This window comes from Panicum virgatum, chromosome 6N (genome assembly GCF_016808335.1).
Source record: "Panicum virgatum strain AP13 chromosome 6N, P.virgatum_v5, whole genome shotgun sequence".
NCBI classification, from domain to species: Eukaryota; Viridiplantae; Streptophyta; class Magnoliopsida; order Poales; family Poaceae; genus Panicum; species Panicum virgatum.
The window spans coordinates 7,456,077-7,478,417 of record NC_053150.1 but is presented as its reverse complement, the minus strand read 5'-3'; the positions used below and the strand labels follow the sequence as shown (position 1 = coordinate 7,478,417).

The window sequence follows — 22,341 nt, the reverse complement described above, 5'->3', positions numbered from 1 at the left end:
TTCGGGAACTGCGCTGGTGGTAAATATCCTGTTTACTCCGGCCGCAACAATGCCGAGCGTCGCTCGCGTGACTAGGTGTACCACTGTATGTGGGGACCACGAGTCAGTAAGCCGTTGCGATGTGATGAGGCAGCGAAAAACCCGATGGATGGTCAAAGCCGGACAAGACTCCTGCAGTATGCATAGTCTAATGCTAGAGGCTTCAAGTTATGCAGAGCCAAATCACAGTAGTGGCCCCACCTGCGGGTTCGTCACCTCTCCCGAGATGGGCCCGGGGGCCACTGTCGGTACCCTGTAGCAGGGATACCAACTCCTACTGCAGCAAGACAGGACTCGCGTAGCCATCCGTAACTACGCCATAAGGGGCGGACCAGCCGGGCCCTACGGATCATGCTCTTACCTCACCGGGCCAACAACCCTGGACCCGCTCCCCGCTCTGGGACGGGTCCAGAGACGCCATGTGTCCCTGAGGAGGGGAAGCTCCGAGCCAACAGACGAGGGCGCGGACCCCCCATAGGGGTCCGGGACCTCCCGCGTCCATCCGGACCTCCCACGCGCGTAGAACCAACATACCGCCGGGGCGGGGTCCGGGGGCGCCACGTGTCCCGCAGGTGCAGGTGCGGGCGCGAGTCTTCCGCTGGAAGACTCGCCCACCCACCGCATTCAATGCGGGTGGTTGAGGCGTTCTCTGTCGCCACGGCACGCGGGGCAGCCTTTGTCAGGCCTCACTGTAGACCGCATATTACCGAGGTACACAGTGCAGCCGCATGCGCCGCATCCGCACAGAGTCCGTCTGCCGCATTAAATGGATACGACGGCATGGCACTTTTCCATCATACCGCCTACGCCGCAAGCTACACGGCCCGTTTAGCTACGCTGCAGGCAACGCTGCAAGCTACACCCTGGCGCCGTTTCAACAAGACAGGGCATGGATATGCTGGACGGAGGATTCCTACGAGTAGAGCAAGGAAATCCGGGAATGAGATTTCCTTCGCCTGCAACGCCATAATGTATGAACAGTATGTTATACTACATCAATTGGGCCCACCTGTCGGGGACCCAACAGTCATGTACGCACCTCCCTTGAGATATAAAAGGGAGGCGCTCGCTGCACACAGACTCACTCTGGACTCAGCACTAGACACGCCAAGACTCTCAACCTCTTGAGAGCGCAAGCAATACAACACACAATGGACGTAGGGTATTACGCTCCGGCGGCCCGAACCACTCTAAACCTGTCGTGTTCATCGCATCCTTCCACCGAGATTGGGTTAATCCTAGCTAACCCCCGAGTACTCATCCTCTGGGTTTAGGCGGGTGCATTACGCCACCGGCTATGGGTTTGCACACCACGACATAATTGATTTTTTTTTTGTGAAGATGTTTCATCGTCACTTTGGAGTGAGTCAAACATTTCAAACCTTACCTAATGTAAGAAAAATTCTAAGCATGTCACCTTACCTACTGATGTAAGAAAAATTCCAAGCATGCATGTCACTCTCAACATACATACAAATAGTGTGTACCAATACGTTCATCAAGCTAGCTAGCTAGGTCGTCACTAAAAGTTACACCTCGCAGACCATGCCGATACCGACACCTAGAAAGTAGCTAGGGTTGGAGTTCTTGGTGCCGGATGGCTACCTTGACGTGGACCAGATGTTGAGCTAGCACAAGGCGCGCCCCTTTTGGAACCACATGCCAGCCGCTGGTCGCTGTCAGGAAAGGACGGCAGCGTTTGGGGGAGGTGTCCGTGACAGGCCAGTCCCGATCGACGACCCAGGGCCATTTCCGGGAGAACCAAATCTCTGCGCTAATCCTCCGGTCCGGTGTGTGTGCCGGCAAACCACACGTCGCTTCGCGAAAAGCTAGCAGCCGGCGAAAGGGAAAGCCAGCGGCTCCGGCTTGCCGTGCAATATTGAACCAATCAGGCAATCACTTATATTATTCCGGCTGTTTGTTTGTTTGCTTCCCCTCTTATAAGCATGTCAACGTCAGTCAATGTGTTTTAGGAAATCATCAGTACGTATATGCCATCAGGTAACTGCATAACCGTTTAAACTTTATTCAGATAAGAGTGCAGCCTTAAACTAAAAATTAGTATACCGAATAGAATAGTTCCCATATATGCATGGTATCGTCTACCGTTATTTTTTTTTGAGAAAATACTGTTATTTTATTTTTAAACGTGACGTCAAACACAATGCTAGGATTTTTTTTAATCTCCATAGATAACACCACTATCTATCTATATGTAAATATCCAAGAGGCAGATTGTTAGCTAAAAACTGTTAATTTTTCTCCGCGTAACGTGACAACTTAAGAGTTTTTTTTATGAGGGACGACAACTCGAGAGATGTTGGTATCACTGTATGTGGTCGTAGAACCACACCCACAAAAACTATCCACCTTGAATTGGGTGGTTGAGCTCTACCGTGTTGTTGGTCTTGGTCGTAGGCTTGCCACAATCTTTGTGTCCAGATTCTTCTAATCGCAAAACTCATCTTTCGATACTACTTTTTCAATTACAAACATACCCTTTACCTAGCGACCGAGTATCAGCCTCCGGGTCACATCCTTGCATATCTGCCTCTGAAATAATTGAGGGAATAGGCAAGTTTTTTTTTTTGAATTAAGGGCTTTAGGCAAGGGTCGCCATCTGGTCTGGACATGAAAGAGGGAGGGGTAGCCAGTGTGGGCAACATCCCACCGTCCGTCTGTATCCGTGTCGCAAATAAGACCAGACTAAAGCCCGGACAAGGACCTGGCCGTGCACCCCATAAAATGTCAAACAGGGCAAAAGATTACTGCACATATGCCCTGTTGGTAGACCTCACCAACACACACTTTTGGAGCTAGCCACACTACACACGCACCTGCTGGGAAAGCACTGATGAATGGTGGTGGTCGTTGTTGGCGAGTATATGGCGCTTTGGCAATTGGCAGTGCTGTTTCTTTCTTTTTTTATGAATGACCATATGCATTCTTTTTTCTTTTGCAGGGATCATTTTTCCAGTTTGCACTTACCTGTTTTCGGAACCGATTACCAATTTCGAATTTTATTGTACTATATCTATTGTTAGGTGGGGCAAGGTATCTTTTCTAAAACTCTGATGAACATGTTTTGGACATGAGTTTTATATTATGGTTCGCAACGACAACTCCTTCCTTCCACAATAAGTTGCATGAGAACACGCCAAAAATATCCATTATTATCTATTCATCCGTGATATATCAACCATGGTTTTTTAAAGTAACATACATACATATATATATATATATATATATATATATATATATATATATATATATATATATATCCTAATTGATTAAAATTTAATCTTGGTAAAAAAAGATAAAAAATCTTACCATCTACTGGTCGCATTTCACTGAGGACAAACGTGGGAGTAGGATTGAACAGTCCCGGGCCAGTGACTTCCCGTTCCGGAGATCAAAGACAACACAAGCTGTTCACGGCGGAACCCTATTTCCACGGTAACAGTAACCGGGTAGCTGTGGTGAGGTTGTGGGTGCGCATGCCTGTACCTCCTTCTCCTTTACTTTTTACTTTGCCGGTACGGCAGCTTTCCTCTTTCCTCCCTCTGCACTCTGCAAGTTTGGCTGAGAGGCTACAGTGGATTGCAGCAGGTTTGGCTGGTACGCACCGTGCGCATGCTCCTGCCTGGCCGTGCACTGCATCATGCAAGAAACTGGAACTGCCTTGGCCTCGGGTACGGAGATGTGCTTGCGTGTTTCTTTATTGCTTTTAGGAGATGTTCTCCAGGCTTTTTCTGCAATAGATACGTTTGCTTCCCTGCTTTGTGTAATTGTTTGCAGGACATGGCTAGCTTTTGTTTTTTCCATCTCCAAGTTTAGCTGTTGTGCTACTGATCTCTACTAGTTGCAGGGGCAGTATGGGAACGGAAGAGTATCTGATACTCTCTTCACTTTAAAGCAGAAGAAGAGTATATATGTTTTAGCCTTGCTCTAAAATATACAAATAGGTTTACCTATTGTACCATGTAACCAGGCGTATTTTCTTGCGCTTTAAAGGGATGTTAGTGCATGGAGGCCGCCCAGCCCTCATCACCATTCATTAGTTGGTATAGTGTTCACGACAAACATCCAAGTATATCCAACTATTTTAGACAACCAATCGAACCACGTGAGCTACCAAAATCCAAAATTGGACGCAATAGGTGCCCTTCTCTTAAAATTTGAGCAATCATAGGTTTTGGCACTTGCTTTCAATGAAACGAATAAAAGCTCCATTTCACTATATAATTACTAGTAAGATATTTTGTCACTACCCTTTAAAAGGATGTTAGTGTGTGGATGCCACTTTCGGCCATGAGCGGATGTATTACTCATGAAAGTTTCTATTTTCTGGTATCATTGCATATGCATTTTTTGGTGTTTGCATCATGTTGTATGGGGCCTAACCATTTTAAACAACCAATCCAACCATGCTACCACAAAAAGCAAGATCAAATTCCACATACATTTCGTTCTCATGCTCTTTTTCTCTGGGACAGCAGGCTAGTGACCTTCTTTTCCTTTCACACTGGCTGGCCTCTGCAGGACGATCGAGTGGGTCACTGAAACAGTAGTTGCATTGTTCTTGCATGTTTATTTCCCTTCCCTTTTGTTTGATTAGACTAGACCCGTCTGGCCGGTACACTGCCTGCCTTTGCCCACCTTTGTTCCTGTACATCTGTTGTCCATCTGCCATTGGACCAAATTATACTGCTGGTCTCTGCTTCATATTGTGTCCAGCCTCACACGCACCATGCATGGTGGTCCTGCAAGATAGAACTGTGTAAACTGGCACGTTCACATGTTAATTTGGTCGACCGATTATTTGTCACGATTGCGACCCGTTAAAAAAAATTCTTAAGTTCTCTCAAAAGTTAAAACTTGCGCTCAATGTCGACATGATTCAAATCATAAAAGTTGTACTACTAGAAAATTAACTGCATAGAAATAACCACCAAACATGTACAATGGTTAAGAGTCGAAGCATTGAGCTAGTCTTGGCATAGTTTTATTTTTGGCAATAACATGGTTCATGTTTCTTCAAATGTGCAAGTAATTTACACGTAGTTTAGGGCCATCAATTAACAATCTATTGGATAAAAAAAACAATGCTTCACAAGTATGCAAAATTCATTGACCACACGCTTCGTCGCTACTCCCTTTGTTTGGCTTTATTTGTCCAAGGCCTGTATGGAAAATGTATTTCGCGATCCAATATTTGTTCAGTGATGATATCAAGAATGTACTTATTGGAATATTTCCATCTGCAGCACCTTTATAATAATTGAATGATTTGAAAGAAAAGAAGTGGTTGTATCGTATTATTTAATAGTGGTATAGATATTAATGGGTGAACCAACTGATTTAAAATTAGATCTCAATTTAAAAAATTAGTACAAAATTTTGAACTAAAAAAAGTTGGAGTTGAACCTAAGAGTCACCAATTAACACCCCTACTTATTTCCTCGGCTAGTGCACGTGGACAGAGTGATAGCTAACTAAATACCTACTCTGTTTTTCGAACTCGTGGCTCGTGTCCTTGATCATACATGTAGTAGGACCATACGCATGACAGATGAGTTCATTTGCACATGATGCCAACCTTTCATCTTGCAAGGCCAACCTTCCGGGTACCCATAGCATAGCATAGCATGGTCCCCAATCATACACATGCACCACCCTCGCAATAGCAAGCACATAGCAGGGTCCCTTTCACTGTGTTTCTCCCTGTAGAGTGTAGAGAGAGAGAGATGTAGCCGATGGGTGGGAGGAGAGGGGACGTCAACATCGGAGAACGTCCTCCTCACTTGCCTAGGCTAGACTACAGAATCACTCACTCTCTGTCCAAATGACACCAATCTCTGAAAGAACAAGGCATGGATTAGTGGAGTAATCACGTCGCAATCAATCCATAAAGAAACGAGGCGAGATGGATCCCTGATCTCCCATCTCATGGCACCACACCACTCAAACGCTCCCCTCCTGTCTCTCTCGCGTGAGATCTCGCCGGTGTTGCTGGAGATCTCGTGGTAAACCTCCGGGATCTCGCGATCGGTCGCCGAGAGCACGGGAGCAGCGAGACCACACGAGACGAGACGAGACGAGACGAGAGTACGAGAGGAGATGAGATGGAGATGGCGCCTTGCCTTCGCATCAACTCCCTCGCTGTCTTGAATTTTTTCCTTACTCCTTCTCCGGCTCTTGCACGGACAAGGGGCGAGTAACTTTTACTGTTGGCAAGTTGTTGTTTGGTGACAAGGACGGGTTGGGGTTGGGTTGGGTGGACCGCATCTCCTCCTGCTCTTTGGACCTGCCTCTTCTCCATCACTCTTCTTTAGTGTGTATTCTTCCTTTGGAATATTCACTCTCCACAAGTTGAAAGGTTGCGGAATGGACTTTCAGGGACGAAAGGTAACAACCCACTACGGTCGATTTATGTTTTGTAAGTTTCTTATACGAGATGCGGTTCTAGCTATTATTCAAAAAAAAAAGATACGATGTGGTTCTAAGAGTTTGATGTTGAGTTGTCACGATAGAGTTGTCAGATTGAAGTGTCCGAGTAGTCACTGTTTTTTAGGGGTGCAAATTGGTGGTCCTTAGATGCACTTCAAACCTTCTTTAGTTCAAAGTTTTGTACTTATTTTTTAAAAATGAGATGTAGCTTGAGTATTTCTTCCGTTAGAAAATTAGGTGGCTTGAGTATCTGGTTCACTTTGTTGTGTCACTGTTTTGATGGGAAATAAAAGAAGGGAAAAAAAAGATTTAGGCATATCTATCTGTCCATCTATAATGGAGGAAGAGGAGAAAGGGGACAAGGAACAAAGAACCAGGTAGCATGGATCGAGTACAATGCTACATCATGCCTTGGAACTTGCGGACAAGAGGATGGCAGAATGCATGACGCAATGCGACGTGTTGAGGGTTGAGGCTTGGAGCTAAGCCCGATCATCTGTCGCCCGGGGCGGGTCAGGTGACTTCGGGTTTCGGATAAAAAAATATTGGCTCATGCCCGGCTCATAACGGGTTCGGGTTGGGTTGGGTTGGCCCACAATTTTATATGTAATTTTCAGGTTAGATCGAATTTTTTTGAGTTTCGGGTCAAAAATTTCGGCCCGTACCCGACCCGTCACTTGCTCGGATCGGATCGGGTTTTTTCGGATGGGTCGGATTTATCGGATCGGGTGACCCGTGATCAGACCTACTTGGAGCCAGGGTGGATCCATGGTCGATGGCGACCCCTTCAAAAGCCCAAACAGAAATTGTCGATGACGTGACAGAGATACCCATACTGCTCGAGCTGGCGAGCTATGCTCTTATGTGCGAAAATGGCATGCAAAAAGGTTTCTTCGGCCTTGTTGCTACGAAGCCTTTTTAGGCCCATTTTACTTTCCTGGGCCCATGTAATGTGAGGATGTGAGCCCATGAGCTCATCAGCCTTATGCATGTGGGCCAAACTAAACAAAAGAAACTGTGCATATACTTGCAGCCAAACTGTTCTGGTACTTCCTCTCAAAAAAAAAAAAAAAAACTGTGCTGAACCTCGACATCCGCGGTGTCGGAGCACGGCAAGCTGGGGTTGCCGCTGATCAAGGATCTGAGCTGAGGCGCCTGCGGATGGGCATCGAGGCCAGAAGCTAATGCCTCACACATGTCAGTATGTCACTGAACTATCCGAGCTAAGACCTAAGAGGTGCTTAGATCAAATGCCATTGCGTAAAAGTGGGCATGACTGCTAATGGATAGGCTAAACTTAAACTAAGATAAAAACTTCAGCAAAGATGTAAGTGCTAATAGGTGCTAAAGGATATATAGTACTCAATTTTTTTTTCCAACTTTAACCCATTCAAACACGCCTTATTCTATATCCGGCTGCAGATCGATCAAAGGAATAATGATGCTTTCTTTCCAATGACTAGCTAGGCATCTAACCACCATTTTTCCTGGAGTCGGTTGGGACATGGAGATCGAGGGCAGCATGGAGGGGAGGCTGGAAATGTCCCGTGCAAGTTGCTCCAGAGCTGGACAAGGATATGCATGTCTCTAGTAGAGTCAATGCATGAGAGGAATTGTTTAATCCAATTTTAATTGATCGAGTGGAGGCTTTTTGTTTGGGAGGCTGATCGATCTGGCTAATGTTTTCATGTTCTGATTGGACTGCTATTTAATTTATTTAGTTCAACTCCTGTGACTTCTAGGTAAACAGTGACTTTTCTTGCACTGCTATATTTTTGTGCCATTTGGCGTGATTCCGCCCCAATTGAAACAGTGTGATGGTTGCAATATCATCATCCCCCATATATATAGATTCCTAGTAGATGCTTCTACGAATTATTCCAAATTTATTCGAGATGATTGAAGTTTACAGTTCTTTTAAAACTCCATGAAATGCAAACCTCTCTTTCTGATGCTGACGCCGATGCTGTATTTGGAAACCATATACACTTTTTGTGAGTTTCTGTCGTAGCATATAAATAATGTTTTTCAGAGTCACAGCCAGCCTTCTGTTGACAACAGAGGAAGAGTTCCAACATAAAGAATTTTTTTGGAGCTTAATCTGAGTTTTTTTATTAATCACAAAAAAATACAATTTATTCTACTAATCATGATTTCATTGCATTTCTCTTACTCCTAGGTATTTTAACTCTGGTTCGCTACTAACCGTACTCCTAGGTATTTTAACTCTGGTTCGCTACTAACCATACTTTTAAAAAGTAGACATTTAAGGCCAGTCTCAGTGCACAGTTTCATGGCACAATTACCAAGACTGTAAACTAGGTAACTGTGCTAGATGAGTTTCATGGTGATGAAACCTCTCCTTACATCTCATGAAACTCTATCAATCTCTCTTGTTGCCATGTCAGCAAAATTAGTGATATTGAATGTCATAAAATCTTCCATAAGACTCCCATTGAGACTGACCTAAGAGAGTCATGGGAGGTTGAGTGTATGTGTATGTGTGTATATAACTACCTAGTGTTCCGGAAAAAAAAACAGAACTACCTAGCATGAAAGAAATATAACTGAAATTATACCTATTTAGCGTGGCTCCAGCTCCGAGATCCATGCTGGAGCTAAAGTTTGTAAAATAGATTAAAATACTTTATATTTTTATTTTAAATGTAAGATAATAAAAGTATAACGACTCATCAAAAGATTTTTGATCTATTTACAACTCTAGCTTCAAGAATTTCCGGGGCTGGATATGAGCGGCTCCAAGAACTCCACGAATTTTTTGGAGTTGCAACCATGGTAACACACACCCTACATGGAGAAATAATTCTACTGAAGTATACCATGACAATAACCTTATGTAACGAAGATGAAGCATCAATCATGAGTACACAATAACGAGAAGGGAACAGAGGATCGACCTCGTGATCCCAAAAATTCCCCACCTTGTAAAAGAGACGGGGCACCGATAGGTCCAGCATGTTTTTTCTCATCCTCTTGCACGGGCGGCAACGTGCAGAGATCCCAGGGGCGGAGCCAGGATCTCATATTTTTCATGGTTAGGGGGGGCCAATCATACAAATTTCTATAAAAATTTAATCAAAATTTAAATTTGTAATGGAAATTTGGGGCTCATGGGCGGCCAGGCCCCTGTCCCCCCCCTCCCTCCGCCCCTGAGAGATCCTAATCGTGCCTGCCTCAACTAGGCTTTTGCTGCTCCTTGTTGCTACCGCCACCCTCCGTGCCTACGCATCAACCGTCATGTGCAATGTCTACCGTGTTTTGTTTAGCCAAAAACACTTCACATAACAAAGCGCATGATGAATTGATGATAACCTTTTGAATTCCATTGTTCTTGATTACATGCAAGCAGTTCTAGATCTACAACCAGATGAGAAGAATAGGGGCTTGCATTTTATCTACGGCCATGTTGAATCTATGATACTTTGACAAACTTAAGGGGAAAAAAAACTACATAATGTTCGCTTGGACAATGATCAACAGTTTTCAAGAAACCTCACTAAAGGCCTTGTACGTTTTGGTATATTATTAAGGAAACCTTTTATTATTATACTACTAAATCACAGTTTTAAATTGAAACCATAGAAGTTCCCTATCACATCAGGCATCCATTCGTAGCGAATCATTTCTCACCAAAACCATTCTAGAAGTACAAAAATACTCCATCTTTGATCACGTTAACACGCTTCGCACACGCTATTTTTGCATTCTAAAACGAGGATGTCATTGTCCCTGGAAAACAAGAGCATCCACAAGTTCAGAACCACACAAAACAAACGTTGGGGATCTCGTGGGCCCCACATGCCGGCCCCACTGGGGACGCCCCGGGATACGTTCCCCGATGGCGCGTAGCTATTTCTGTAAGCGATCTTTTTTTCAAAAAAAAAAGGAAGAAGCTATTTCTGTAAGCGGAAGCTGGATTTGGGCCAATAATAGCCGCTGCGTCTCTGTTCCTTCTCCCTGTCGTCTACGTCCCCTCCGCCCGCTCCCTTCCGCCTCCCGAGATCTCCTCCCCCCGGCCATCTCCGCCGCCTTGCCTTGACCCCTTCCCGGGACATCCATTCCCCGCTTCTTTATGCCAAGTTGCTGCCTTCGTGCGCGGCGTGGTCGATCTGTTTCTTGGTTTGAGTCTGATTCCCCCGGGGCCCGGATTGGAGCCGGAGCGCGGCGAAAGGTGGCGTCTTGGTGCGGCGCGGCCGCGCTGAGTTGGTCGCCGCCGGCGGTGGCCGTGGTGCGGCTGGGAGTGGGAGCGAGGCGGCGGTGAGGTCTTCCTCTGATCCTGCCTGGGGAGTGGTGGGAAAGCGGGGTCAAAGGAGGCAGCTTTGTTCCCCTTGCTTGTCCCCAGCTCGCATTTGGGCGCTCCGTTTGTGATCCCACGCTGTTCTTGGGGGAATTTTGATTGGATTGCTGGTGGGATCGGCGCGAAGGAGGCGGCGGCGCTTGGCGTGGATTTGATTGCGTCGGGAGGAGGTGGTGGTGCTGTTGCGGTTCTTCTTCTTGGTGTTGTTCTTGGCATGAGCGTGGGAGATGGGGACGGATTACTACAATGTGCTCAAGGTGAACCGGAACGCGACGGAGGAGGACCTCAAGAAGTCGTACCGCCGGCTGGCCATGAAGTGGCACCCGGACAAGAACCCCGGCGACGCCAAGAAGGAAGCCGAGGCCAAATTCAAGAAGATCTCCGAGGCCTACGAGGTATGGAATTGCACACCGTCCTCTTTTTTTTACTTTACTTTACATCTGGATGAAATTGCAGCACCCACGTAGCTTTCGATGCTATTGCGATGGAATGTTTAGTAGATGACCTTTTGTTTTGTTTATCCTTGACCTTGTACTTACTACAAAGAAAGTGCATTCCAATGGGAGATCGGGGGATCATGATTTAGTAGCTGACCTTTTTGTTTTGTTTATCCTTGATCTTGCACTTACTACAAAGAAAGCGCATTCCAATGGGAGATTGGGGGATCATGATTTTGTTGTGCTAGGGAATTGGAAATGTCACCAGTTGTGTGCATTGTGCGTTGCATCTTGATTGTGCATCTCTGTGGAATGTTCGATAATGTCTGCGTTCCTGTGTTGAGTTGTACATTGTGGCTATCTGCATATGACTGGTCATTTCTGCCCCTTCAGGTGTGACAAAAAAAAATCTGGCAAAAAGAGCTGACAGATAAACCTGCGAAAAGAAGCTCTCAGCTTAAGACAGGTTTTCATGTCCAATGTTGATTGCTTTCAGGCTTTGAGTGATCCCCAGAAGAGAGCGATATATGACCAATATGGCGAGGAGGGTCTGAAGGCCTCTGCAGATGGTGGTGGTTCCTCATCCATGAATGGGTCTGCCAACCAACGTTTCAATCCTCGCAACGCTGAAGATGTCTTTGCTGAGTTCTTTGGCAGCAGCAAGCCTTTCGAGAATATGGGGCGAGCTAAGTCAATGAGGTTCCAGACAGAAGGCGCTGGCACTTTCGGTGGGTTTGGTGGGAATGAGAACAAATTCAGATCATACAATGATTCAGCCGGCACGAGTTCAAATCAGGCTCGGAAGCCACCGCCTGTGGAAACCAAACTGCTATGCACACTTGAAGAGCTGTATGCAGGTTCAACACGCAAGATGAAAATATCCAGAAATGTTGTGAAGCCGAACGGGTAAGCATATATCTAGGTGGATTTTCAGTTAACCTCATCTCTGTATGGATGCACAACGAAATCATAAACAACTAAAAGATGGTGATTTTAAGAGGGGAACATATCTGGTGGAAACCACGACCTTCGTGAAAACTCGTGCAAACCACGGCAAAAAAGTCGTTTAAATTCACCAACAAAATCACATGTAGATGATATGATAATACACAACTTTGTGAAATATCTTGTCCAAACTCGACTTGGTTTGTAAGATATAAAAATAACAAATTTCAAGCAGTCTGACTTCCTTGTCTCTTAACTTACTTTTTACTCTCGTTGTCTGTCAAACAGGCAAATAGGGACCGAATCTGAAATTTTGACAATTGATATAAAGCCTGGTTGGAAGAAGGGAACTAAGATCACATTCCCAGACAAGGGAAATGAGAATCCAAACCAGCTCCCTGCCGATCTCGTCTTTGTCATCGATGAGAAGCCCCATGATCTGTACACAAGAGAAGGCAATGATCTCCTAGTCCACCGGAAGATCGCTTTGGTGGATGCTTTGGCAGGAACCACAGTCAATCTGAAGACCCTTGATGGGCGTGACCTGGTGATTAAACTCACAGATGTGGTGACACCAGGGTATGAGCTTGTGATTGCGAAGGAGGGGATGCCTATTGTCAAGGAGAATGGGAGAAGAGGCAACCTGCGGATCAAGTTTGATGTTGATTTCCCTAAGAGGCTATCGTCAGAGCAGAGGCACAACATTAGGAAGGTTCTTGGAGGTCAAGTTCAGCAGCAGTGAGCACACATCAAAACTAAACCGATCACCTGTCCCATAGTCCCCGCAGAGTGCAGACTAATTCAGATGTTCTTTTTCTTCAGCTGGCCTGTATGTTTAGTTCATTTTCCTTTGGGGTTACTTTCTGATCTTCTCCTTTATTGGGAAAAATAGGATATTGAAGACCACATGTGTAATATAAAAGTCAAGTCTTTGTGCCTTCAATTACAGATATCTATGTTACGCTTGTCCAATCTCCTTTTCCTATAAATTCTATTGATTGAAGTAAACAACCTGATATCAGAACTGTGCAAATATGAAGGTTATAATCAGGTTATCCAGTTAAAAGAAAGAACTTTCTGAATCTTATCACTTGATATGTAATCTTAGCTGCATTACATCTGAAAAGTATCAAATGATTTGCCTTCTGTGCATAATTCTTTTTTCAAATGTGAGAAGCTACACAATTGTTGCATCCTCTTCTTCCTTTTGCGGGCAAACAATCCATTCCAATGCAACAACACCAGTGGAGAAAAGGTTATGTTTTTGGGTGAAATATCCGACAAAAATAGCCTATCAAACTTTTTTCAAATGTCAAGGATTTGCAGTAATTTTTGTTCATTCGCCTGTACATTTCTTGAAATGCGAAGGATTTGCAGTAAATGCTTTTGGAGTCCGAAGAAAATCAGCAATTTTACTAATGAATAATCTCTGCAGCATAAAGGACATGCCCGTTCCGTAAATAGCAACGGCCTCGCTCGAATTGTGGGTCCCACAGTACTCTGCCATCTAAAAACCGTCACTTTTTTCCATCACTCTGCCGGTCGTTATTTTCCCGCGTCCACCGAAACCGCTGGTGGCCTTTTCGTCGCCTGGAAGTCTCGAGTCTCGACACGGACCACGGCGATTGGAGCGGACCGAAGCCATTGGAGCAGGATTGGCCGGTGCCGATGAAGCCGGCGGAGGACGCGGCCGTCCCGACGGCGGCGCAGACGGAGTGGTACGACCCGATGTCGCCGCCGGCGCCGCCGCAGCAGCAGCCGGCAGTGGAGGGGGTGGCGGGGACCTCGCCGTCGGTGAGCTCTGACGACGCACGGCCTCTCAGGGTGTACGCCGACGGCATCTACGATCTCTTCCACTTCGGCCATGCGCGCGCGCTTGAACAGGCCAAGAAATCGTGAGATCCTCGCCACTTTCCTCCTGTAAATTCTGTGCCAACCCGATTACTTGGAGATTGTGCTACTTTTCGCTGATTGCATTTTTTGAAGGCGAACACATTGCACGAAATGTTGATCGATTGATGTTCTTCCTTTTCTTGCGATGAGTAATAAAAGAACGCATTGCTTCTGAAACAGATGGTTACAATTCATAGTTCTAGTGTCCATTCTGTCTTGCACAATTCTCTGAATTTCTCTCTGCAGATTTCCCAACACCTACTTGCTCGTCGGTTGCTGCAGCGACGAGATCACCCATCGGTACAAAGGAAAGACCGTCATGACCGAGGACGAGCGCTACGAGTCACTTCGGCATTGCAAGTACTCCTCCACTTCCCCATTTTTCAGACTCTCAGTGGTGGCCACCGGCACTCATGAAAATGCTCTCTGACTGTTCTGTTCCCCGGGCTGAAACTGAAAGGTGGGTTGATGAGGTTATACCGGATGCGCCATGGGTGATCAATCAGGAGTTCATTGACAAGCACAACATTGACTACGTTGCGCACGACGCACTTCCGTAAGTGTATGTTTCTGCAGTTTGGCCAGTTCATTTGATGAAAGTAACTGACACAACGTGTTTGCTTCAGGTATGCTGACACCAGTGGAGCTGCCAACGACGTCTACGAATTTGTTAGGACTTCTGAAACTCCCCACTGTTTCGGTTCAGCATCTAGGGATTCTGATGATCAGGTGAGGGAATGCCTGCGTTTGTGCAGGTGAAAGCAATCGGAAAGTTCAAGGAGACCAAGCGCACTGAGGGCATCTCGACATCGGACATCATCATGAGGATCTTAAAGGATTACAACCAGTACATCATGCGGAATCTGACCCGTGGATACAGCCGCAAAGACCTCGGCGTGAGCTATGTCAAGGTGATCTGTTCGTCCATGAAAAGCTGCTTCAGAAAACGAGAGAGAGAATAAAAACACTCAATATAATTGTGCCATTCTGTTTTAATGTGACCAGGAGAAGCAACTGAGAGTGAACATGGGGTTCAGCAAGCTAAGGGAGAAGGTGAAGGAGCATCAAGAGAAGGTGATCATCAAGTCGTTTTGCGATTCTTTTGAGACAGATCTTAACATGGTTTGCAAAATCCTGATACCAGATGTGTTGCATACGCAGTTTCACAGTGCGGCGAAGATAGCTGGAAGCAACCCCGTGGAGTGGATGGAGAATGCTGACCGTTGGATTGTTGGGTTCCTCGAGAAGTTTGAGGAAGGTTGCCACATGATGGTAAGAAAGTCACAAGGAATATGCAAGTGATCTCTGCAATTTGTGATCATGGACTGTATGTTACTTGGACAGGAAACTGCGATCAAAGATCGAATTCAGGAGGGGCTGAAGAGGCAAAGCAGGTCGGAGTCGAACCTTTCTGGTGGTTCCGGGGAGGACTCGGACTCATAATGTCCTGTAACATCCGGATCAATCAAACTAGACAAAAGGAGAACTGGAGATCATATCCCTAAAGTTTGTGTTATAGCATGAGATCGATTAGCATGTTACTGTAGAGCATCAGGAATCATGATTTAGTTGTACCAGGAGATTGTGTACTATTAAGAGCAAACATATTTCTGTATGTAATCAGTTGTTATTCCTCAGTTGAGCATCTGCATCTGGCATCCTGCTTGGTATTGTTGCCATTTTTATAGAACTAGAGATGTGGAGAATATGATCCTTTTTTGTTCTGAATATGTTTGTTCCTGGCGCGGCCAAACTGAATATTGTTCGTGCATTTCTCCTCTCTTTTCTTTTTTAATATATCGTACATTGGACCATAACAATATATTTATTGGTATTGCCTAATGTGGATATCATACTCCATTTTCGTGGTCATTAGAGACTAAAATTGGACCTAGCTCCTTTTTATAGATAGGACACAGTAACGTTCATTCATCTGTTTACATGTTTAAGCACATCATTCCATGCATCAGACATAAGTCCGTATCAGTTGAGCAAGTTTTAGGTTTATGTTCGGAGGATGCATGCTGTGAAGGCTTGTTTGCACAGCATACTGAATTAATCACTGAAAAATTAAATACAGAGGATTCGGAAGTATTAAGTGGAGCAACACATGCTACCTTGAGTCCTTGACCATAGCTAACATCTGACCATAACATTTCCTCTGTACAACTCTGCAACTGATACTTTTGAGAGAGAAAAACTAATACAAGACAAATATAATGAGGTAGCCGTAAACTATATCAGTGTTATCTAAGATAACCTTAAAGCAATAATAGACCTAGACACAGCAAGAACTAGGGAACAGCGGATTCATTATTTCCCAATCTTGAACTTTCTGTTTTACACTCTGACATCGGTTTCAGAGAAACTGCTTCTGTGAACAATTTTATCACCTCTTTGCTGGTCTTCACCTGTGCCCTCTGAAGTACATGTACACTCTCTGCAGAAGAAAACGGATGGATGTCAAGAAACCAGAACCACAAGTTTTTTTTCTGGTAGTTCAATTGGTAATGGCACAGCAAAAACTTATCAGATGCAATAATCGAGTGAGGAATTTACAATAGAAAATTAGAAAGAGCATCCAGTAATAGAAATTTGTTTGCTCACTACTGGAATGAGGAACAGCAGTTTTTTTAAAGTTAAGGATGAAAATCATGCGCATTTGTCAAATCAGGAGTTTATAAACGAGTTGGTAATGAGCAGAGAACAAAACAAGAAAGAGTTTGAAAGGAATGGAGGAAGAAATAGGTAGTAACCTAACCTCCAGCACCCAGATGCTTATAAGAGATTCCAAGGCAAAGAATACAAAGCCGATAAAATAAAGTACCTGCAATACTCCAAAAAGGACTGCTATTAGTGCTGTTGGAAGGCTTTCACTAGCTCAAAGGATCATGAACAATTTTCAGGAGGTAAAAATTATTCCAAAGAGCGAAAATAATTGAAGACAACTTACCCCGACGAGCATATCTCCAGCCAAAACTTCGATGGCAACAAGAATGCCCCTGATTTAGGTAAAGCAACTGGAATGAGAACTATTGCAGAAGCAAACTCAGGGCAGAAGAGAACTTTACTGATTACACTTACGTAAGAGTTTTCTCCTTGAATATTATCGGAGGAGCAATTGCAGCAATGACACAAAACCCAACATGAATCTAGCAGGTATCAAAGCCATTGTGATGCTCAGTATTTAGAATTCTATTATATAAGATCAGAAGATATGGACTGAAAAATTATAGAACATGGATAGAAATTTTGCTGTTCTACCGTTTGTCGAAGATTTTCAGATTGAGATGAACACATGAAACAGCATTGCACAAGTAAAATTACCGAGTAGAAGGCGAAAAACTGGCCAAAGGTTACCACGCTGTCAGTTCTGGGCAACAAAAGGCACAGAAATTACGTTTAAGAAATTGTCCATACATAGAGCCATGTTTTGTAACTGCTGAAACTTGGAATTATAGTTTGAAGAGAAACCTCATTGCACGGTACAGAGGCCTGTACCAAAGTATGTATGAAAGTGGACACCCAGACATCGCGTAGATTACGGCGAGGAGGAAACTTACAATATCTGTAAATCAGAAAACCCATAAGGAAAAAAAGGTGCGTATAGACTGAAGATGATTGAGTCGATGACAATCTTTGAGACATTTAGCACCTTCGCTGCGAATTGACTCAACTAAGACGGCGAAAAAGTTCCAAACGAGACATGCAATCAGGCCTGAAATTTTGGTTGCACGTGATGAACCTTATGAAAATTTTGGTTATTCAAGGTGAAAAAAGTTATCAATTGTGATCTCAAGTAGTACCTAGCCAACTAGCAAATGCCGTGTATTGTAGCTTCTGAGCATGGATTGGTATTTCATTGGCTATGTCATGATGTATGATGGGATAGAACTGTGGCCAATTTCTCACTTCCACGGTGACACCGGCTGCACAGACAAATCCATCTTCAGTACTCTGAAAAAATAGAGTATGGGTGAAGCTTATAGAAACTGGTCTAGGGGATCTACATACCTCTGTTCATTGCATCCTCCCTTCGTTTGATATCCTGCAGCGAATCTCACACTTTTGAGAACTTTGGTCATTAAACTTAACATGGAGAATGAAAGAACTTATGGCAACTGAAATGAACACCTGGGACTAAAATTCCAGGTCACTATGGAGTGGTTCTGACAAGGATCAATAAATAGCCATTCTGACCTGTTCCCGCCGCTTCAAATCCTGCTCCCATGACAACAGCTCTCTCTCCTTCTTCTTTGGATCCTGCATGCAACGACATGCCATGATTCAAGACGAAATCATCATGCTATTCTTGAAGCAACACCCGGATTGCAAGAACAGCGAACAATTCAGCAATATACCTCGAGGGGAATGTCGATCGTGGCACCATGCTTGCCACTTCCTCCGAAGCCTGCCGGGAGCCATGATTTCCTGGACGGCACGGAAGCTGACGTTGTTGCAAATGCTGCATTCTGAAAGGCATTGCAGATGATCAGGCTGGCAGTGGTATGATGCTGCATGAACACCCTACCTAAACACACGATGAGTGTTGCATGCATGAGATAGAACCCAAGAGGAATACAAGATCTGGCATTATACGCTTTCAGTAAATCTCTCAATGAATCTTGAAACCAGATCAAAATGCAAGAACAGGGCAAGAGCATTCCCATCCAGGGCAAGAGCAGGGCAAATTAAAATGGGGAGGAATTAGAACAAACAAATCGAGCATGTAACTCAAGACAATGTTGTTACAAGACGTTAGGAAATGGATGTTTCAAGAGGAAATATTTCAACGAAAACAGCAAGAATTGGAGTCTGAGAAGAATATGAAGAACAAAATGGTTGGCTCGGGGAAATACCGCGGTAGGATTGATATTTTCATCATCGGATGGATTTGTGTTACGAGGCATGGAGAAGAGATCACTTGGTCTGAATAAATCCTTGCCTTTTCTGTGACGACCCGGAATCTGAGTGGCAACTGGCAATTGGTTTTCGTGTGGCCAGTGGAAGGAAGTTATTTTCAGTTAATGGATGTTTTTGCACTTTGGTCCTTGCCAGACTCTAGTTGTTCCTAATTTACCCCTCGACTGGCAGGCTTTGGCATTTCCTCTTTCCAGCGCTACTGCCTACTAGGCAAGGGCAGCTTTGGACACTATCGTCAAGTATAGCCAAGAGTCCAGAAAGAAAAAGAGCTTTGCAATGGAATAGTTTTTTTTTCTTGATTGAAAGCGCCCTAGGAGGTCAACAGGAATAGACGGAGCTGCTGGACAATGGAAATTTTTTTATTCAACAATACTTACCTGGTTGCATCGCACTGCACTCCTCTTCTTTTGAATTTTTGAAGGCATTGCAGATGGGCTATCAGAAAAACATGACGAACACGGAAGGAAGTAGATGGGTGAAACATGACAACCCAGCAGACTGCGTTATAGACCCACATGTATTTGCGGTCATCTGTTTTTTTAAAAAAAAAATATTTGCGGTCATGTGTCATGCAATCGTTTTTGAAGATTACAGAGAAAGTATTATATAACTGATGCACAGAGAAACATTGCGATCAGCTAAGCAGGCTCAGCAAGGAAACTGTTTGTGTTTGGAACATGGATTTCAGAAAAAGGGCAAGCAAATCTTTGGATCTAAACTGCTCTCTGAATCAATTGCATGCTTTCCTGGTCCAGAAATGATATTTAGATACAACTTTGCATGGACTCAAAAAATGACACAGAATTCATCTGTAGAAAACCATTCCAAAGTTAACATTGGATTATTATGTCATCCTGGAAAAGGACAACCATCAAAGGTAATATTTTGACATCAAGCACAGTACAGAGTATACTAGCAGAACATTGCGAAACAAATGTGGATGCAATAACTCCAACTTCCACATTGTAAAAGGGAGTATCTTCTCTACTTAGTGATGGTGAACTTGAACGTAACGAAGACCGCAGTACTTGCACACATTAGGTGCCTCCAGATCAAGGCAGATATACTCGATTGGGTGGCCAAGGCCAACACCTTCAGCAGCTGAAACAACACAGCAAGTGTAGGGGTATGTCAGGTTTGCATAAAATGGATGATCATATGAATGAGAATGCGTAGGGATGAGTAGAGTTTGCATGGTTCAGCTTTGCTGCCTACCCCCTTCGCAGACGGCAATGCGACCATCAACCTTGATCGGAGGTACCTCGTTGATCAGTTCCATTGGTGACTTCTTGCTTGTGTCCTACAACAAATAAAATGAATGATGGAAAATAATTTTGGAAGAAATGATTTGTAGGGCAAGGGGAAAAAACAAAACAAAGTCTGCAGCTACAGCAAATATCATATGAATCAATGAGCTACGCTATGTCATGATCTACAATGACAAACTGAACAAGGACTCAAGTAGTCAGGTGGCAAGACTCTTCTCATGTGTAGATAGGGTCTAGGGTTCAAATCTTGGCTTTACTTTCCAATACAAACAATGACTTACTGATGCTACCAGCTACCCACCAGATATAGATACAGATCCTGAACGTAGCTCCAAATTTCAAGAACAATGGGAACTACAGAATTAATAGTTCATTTCTTATAGTCCTTTTTTCTAATAACCAGGAGTGTTGATCTTTACTCCACTCAACAGGTTGTCCTTTTCTCTTTGAGAGTGTTGGTTCTAGCTAATGAAAAGAAGTCCAGAGAAAGCACAAGTAATGAAGATATTTCTCGTTTCTGGTATATCAGCACTTGGGATGGTGCTTGATGTGAAATCATTATAATGTTAGATGTAAATAACAATAATCATAATATTAACCATGAGCCATGTTGAGCATCATCTTGCTCTGAAACAACCAACTATTTTTTGAAGTGAAAAAAAAGATCAGGAATGGAAACTCATACCAGCAAATGAGAATAGAATAACCTACAGGGCATGCTAAACCTTTGGCACGAAATTTTGCAATTGAAAGATTCAATAGTGAGGTGCCATTTATCAGCTGATGCAACTCCGCAGCATTTACAAAATCCAAATACACAGTGCATTAAGATGATAGTTCCTTAGGAACCAAATAAGGGGAGCTGAACTCTAATCCAAGAATAACTGAAGTCTGCAAATCTATATGAAACAAACCTTTACTTCAGACACGATGCTTATAGCCAAAAAAAAAGGTGGAAGCATGCATGATAAACAAGATGTCATATAGAAGCTCTGCCTGCCACATCTGCAAGTCGCTAACATAATCCTAGTACCCACCTCATGGGCATCAAAGTACACTTGAATATTTCACCACTGAGCAAGAAAATGAGATAATTAGCATCTCAGAAGGATTCACATATACTAGCAACACAATGACGCCTAGTAAATCTATAAAGACAAGACCTGCAGATCTAGCAAGGAACAGACAGAAACATCAACATGAAACATACATCAGACGGCCTGTAACAACAAACCCGATGGTCAGGGGCGCTATCTTTCCCGCCGGATCGGGCATGACCCGCGCGGAAATTATCTGGAATCGCGAGGGAGGCCAAGGCGGATCGGAATCTAGAGACTGGGGGGCGCGGCGAGGAGGGGGATATATACCTGCATCCACTTGGCGGTGTGGCTACCGACGACGGCGGCGGCGCCGACGGCCTTCTCGGTGGAGAGGCCCCGCGCGCCGGCGGGGGATAGGGTCTTGAGGAGCGCCGGGAGCAGCCTCCGCGTCGCGGTCGCCATGGCTGGAGGAGGACGTGAGCCTGGGGAATTCGGGAAAGAACGAGGAGGAGGAAGGAGAGGGGAGGGGCCTTTTCCTTCGGATTTAGCTATCGGATTAAGCCCGGCCCATGTTGGCCCAAACTATAGGCCCAGTTGATATGGGCTTCTCATGCTGGGCTGGTAATATGTTGGAGAAGATATGGTGGTGGAATGTATAAAATGGGCCCAGTTGATCTATTGGATCTCTCACAATACTGTTCTATACTAATAGTACAATGCAAGGTGCTTAACAACGAGTGCTTAATATGCTTATAAAAAGAAAGAGCACTATCACATCATTAAGCACCTACATGTATACTAGAAGTCATCCTCTCTACAATAATGCACGCTATACATAAAAGAGTTTAACTATCTTGTCAGCACACTTTAAAGCATTTAAAGTGTATCTAAGCTCTTCTTAATCCTCATCTGGTGTATCTTAAGCATCTTCGTTCTACATGTCCTGAGGCTGAGACCATTGAAGTGCTAGGAACTCAAAAAGAATTCTTGAGTGTGCTAGGAAAGTACATTTGCCTACATTACAAGTG

At 44.3% G+C, this 22,341-nt stretch overlaps 4 protein-coding genes across 7 annotated transcripts; 2 read left to right on the top strand and 2 right to left on the bottom strand.

Annotated features, from left to right (window-relative positions):
- Positions 1 to 10,430: 10,430 nt before the first annotated feature.
- On the top strand, positions 10,431 to 13,154 carry LOC120679400 (dnaJ homolog subfamily B member 4-like). Of its 3 annotated transcripts, none has more exons than XM_039960987.1 (3): positions 10,431 to 11,202; positions 11,711 to 12,150; positions 12,478 to 13,154. In XM_039960987.1, exons 1-3 carry the CDS (start codon positions 11,035 to 11,037, stop codon positions 12,929 to 12,931), a joined length of 1,062 nt encoding a protein of 353 aa, XP_039816921.1. In that variant the 5' UTR covers positions 10,431 to 11,034; the 3' UTR covers positions 12,932 to 13,154. The 3 variants fall into 3 exon arrangements, with proteins under 3 accessions (XP_039816921.1, XP_039816919.1, XP_039816920.1); XM_039960985.1 differs by having other exon boundaries at positions 10,432 to 11,202; positions 11,741 to 12,150; XM_039960986.1 differs by having other exon boundaries at positions 11,072 to 11,202; positions 11,638 to 12,150.
- A 200-nt stretch (positions 13,155 to 13,354) lies between these two features.
- Positions 13,355 to 15,760, top strand: LOC120679401 (choline-phosphate cytidylyltransferase 2-like). Its single transcript, XM_039960988.1, has 8 exons — positions 13,355 to 14,084; positions 14,329 to 14,442; positions 14,543 to 14,638; positions 14,709 to 14,751; positions 14,838 to 14,993; positions 15,088 to 15,156; positions 15,244 to 15,354; positions 15,427 to 15,760. Exons 1-8 carry the CDS (start codon positions 13,858 to 13,860, stop codon positions 15,523 to 15,525), a joined length of 915 nt encoding a protein of 304 aa, XP_039816922.1. The 5' UTR covers positions 13,355 to 13,857; the 3' UTR covers positions 15,526 to 15,760.
- Positions 15,761 to 16,223: 463 nt separating this feature from the next.
- Positions 16,224 to 19,536, bottom strand: LOC120679402 (secretory carrier-associated membrane protein 4-like). 2 transcript variants are annotated; one of them, XM_039960989.1, is made up of 11 exons: positions 18,444 to 19,536; positions 18,283 to 18,345; positions 18,097 to 18,130; positions 17,889 to 18,011; positions 17,738 to 17,800; positions 17,557 to 17,650; positions 17,410 to 17,455; positions 17,167 to 17,234; positions 17,036 to 17,084; positions 16,844 to 16,909; positions 16,224 to 16,522 (listed from the first exon to the last, which is right to left on the bottom strand). In XM_039960989.1, exons 1-11 carry the CDS (start codon positions 18,750 to 18,752, stop codon positions 16,490 to 16,492), a joined length of 948 nt encoding a protein of 315 aa, XP_039816923.1. In that variant the 5' UTR covers positions 18,753 to 19,536; the 3' UTR covers positions 16,224 to 16,489. The 2 variants fall into 2 exon arrangements, with proteins under 2 accessions (XP_039816923.1, XP_039816924.1); XM_039960990.1 differs by having other exon boundaries at positions 18,283 to 18,355; positions 18,445 to 19,536.
- A 253-nt stretch (positions 19,537 to 19,789) lies between these two features.
- On the bottom strand, positions 19,790 to 21,843 carry LOC120679424 (NADH dehydrogenase [ubiquinone] iron-sulfur protein 6, mitochondrial-like). The gene is made up of 3 exons (XM_039961007.1): positions 21,641 to 21,843; positions 20,221 to 20,305; positions 19,790 to 20,106 (listed from the first exon to the last, which is right to left on the bottom strand). The coding sequence occupies exons 1-3, from the start codon at positions 21,773 to 21,775 to the stop codon at positions 19,994 to 19,996; spliced, it is 333 nt and encodes a 110-aa protein (XP_039816941.1). The 5' UTR covers positions 21,776 to 21,843; the 3' UTR covers positions 19,790 to 19,993.
- Positions 21,844 to 22,341: the final 498 nt, after the last annotated feature.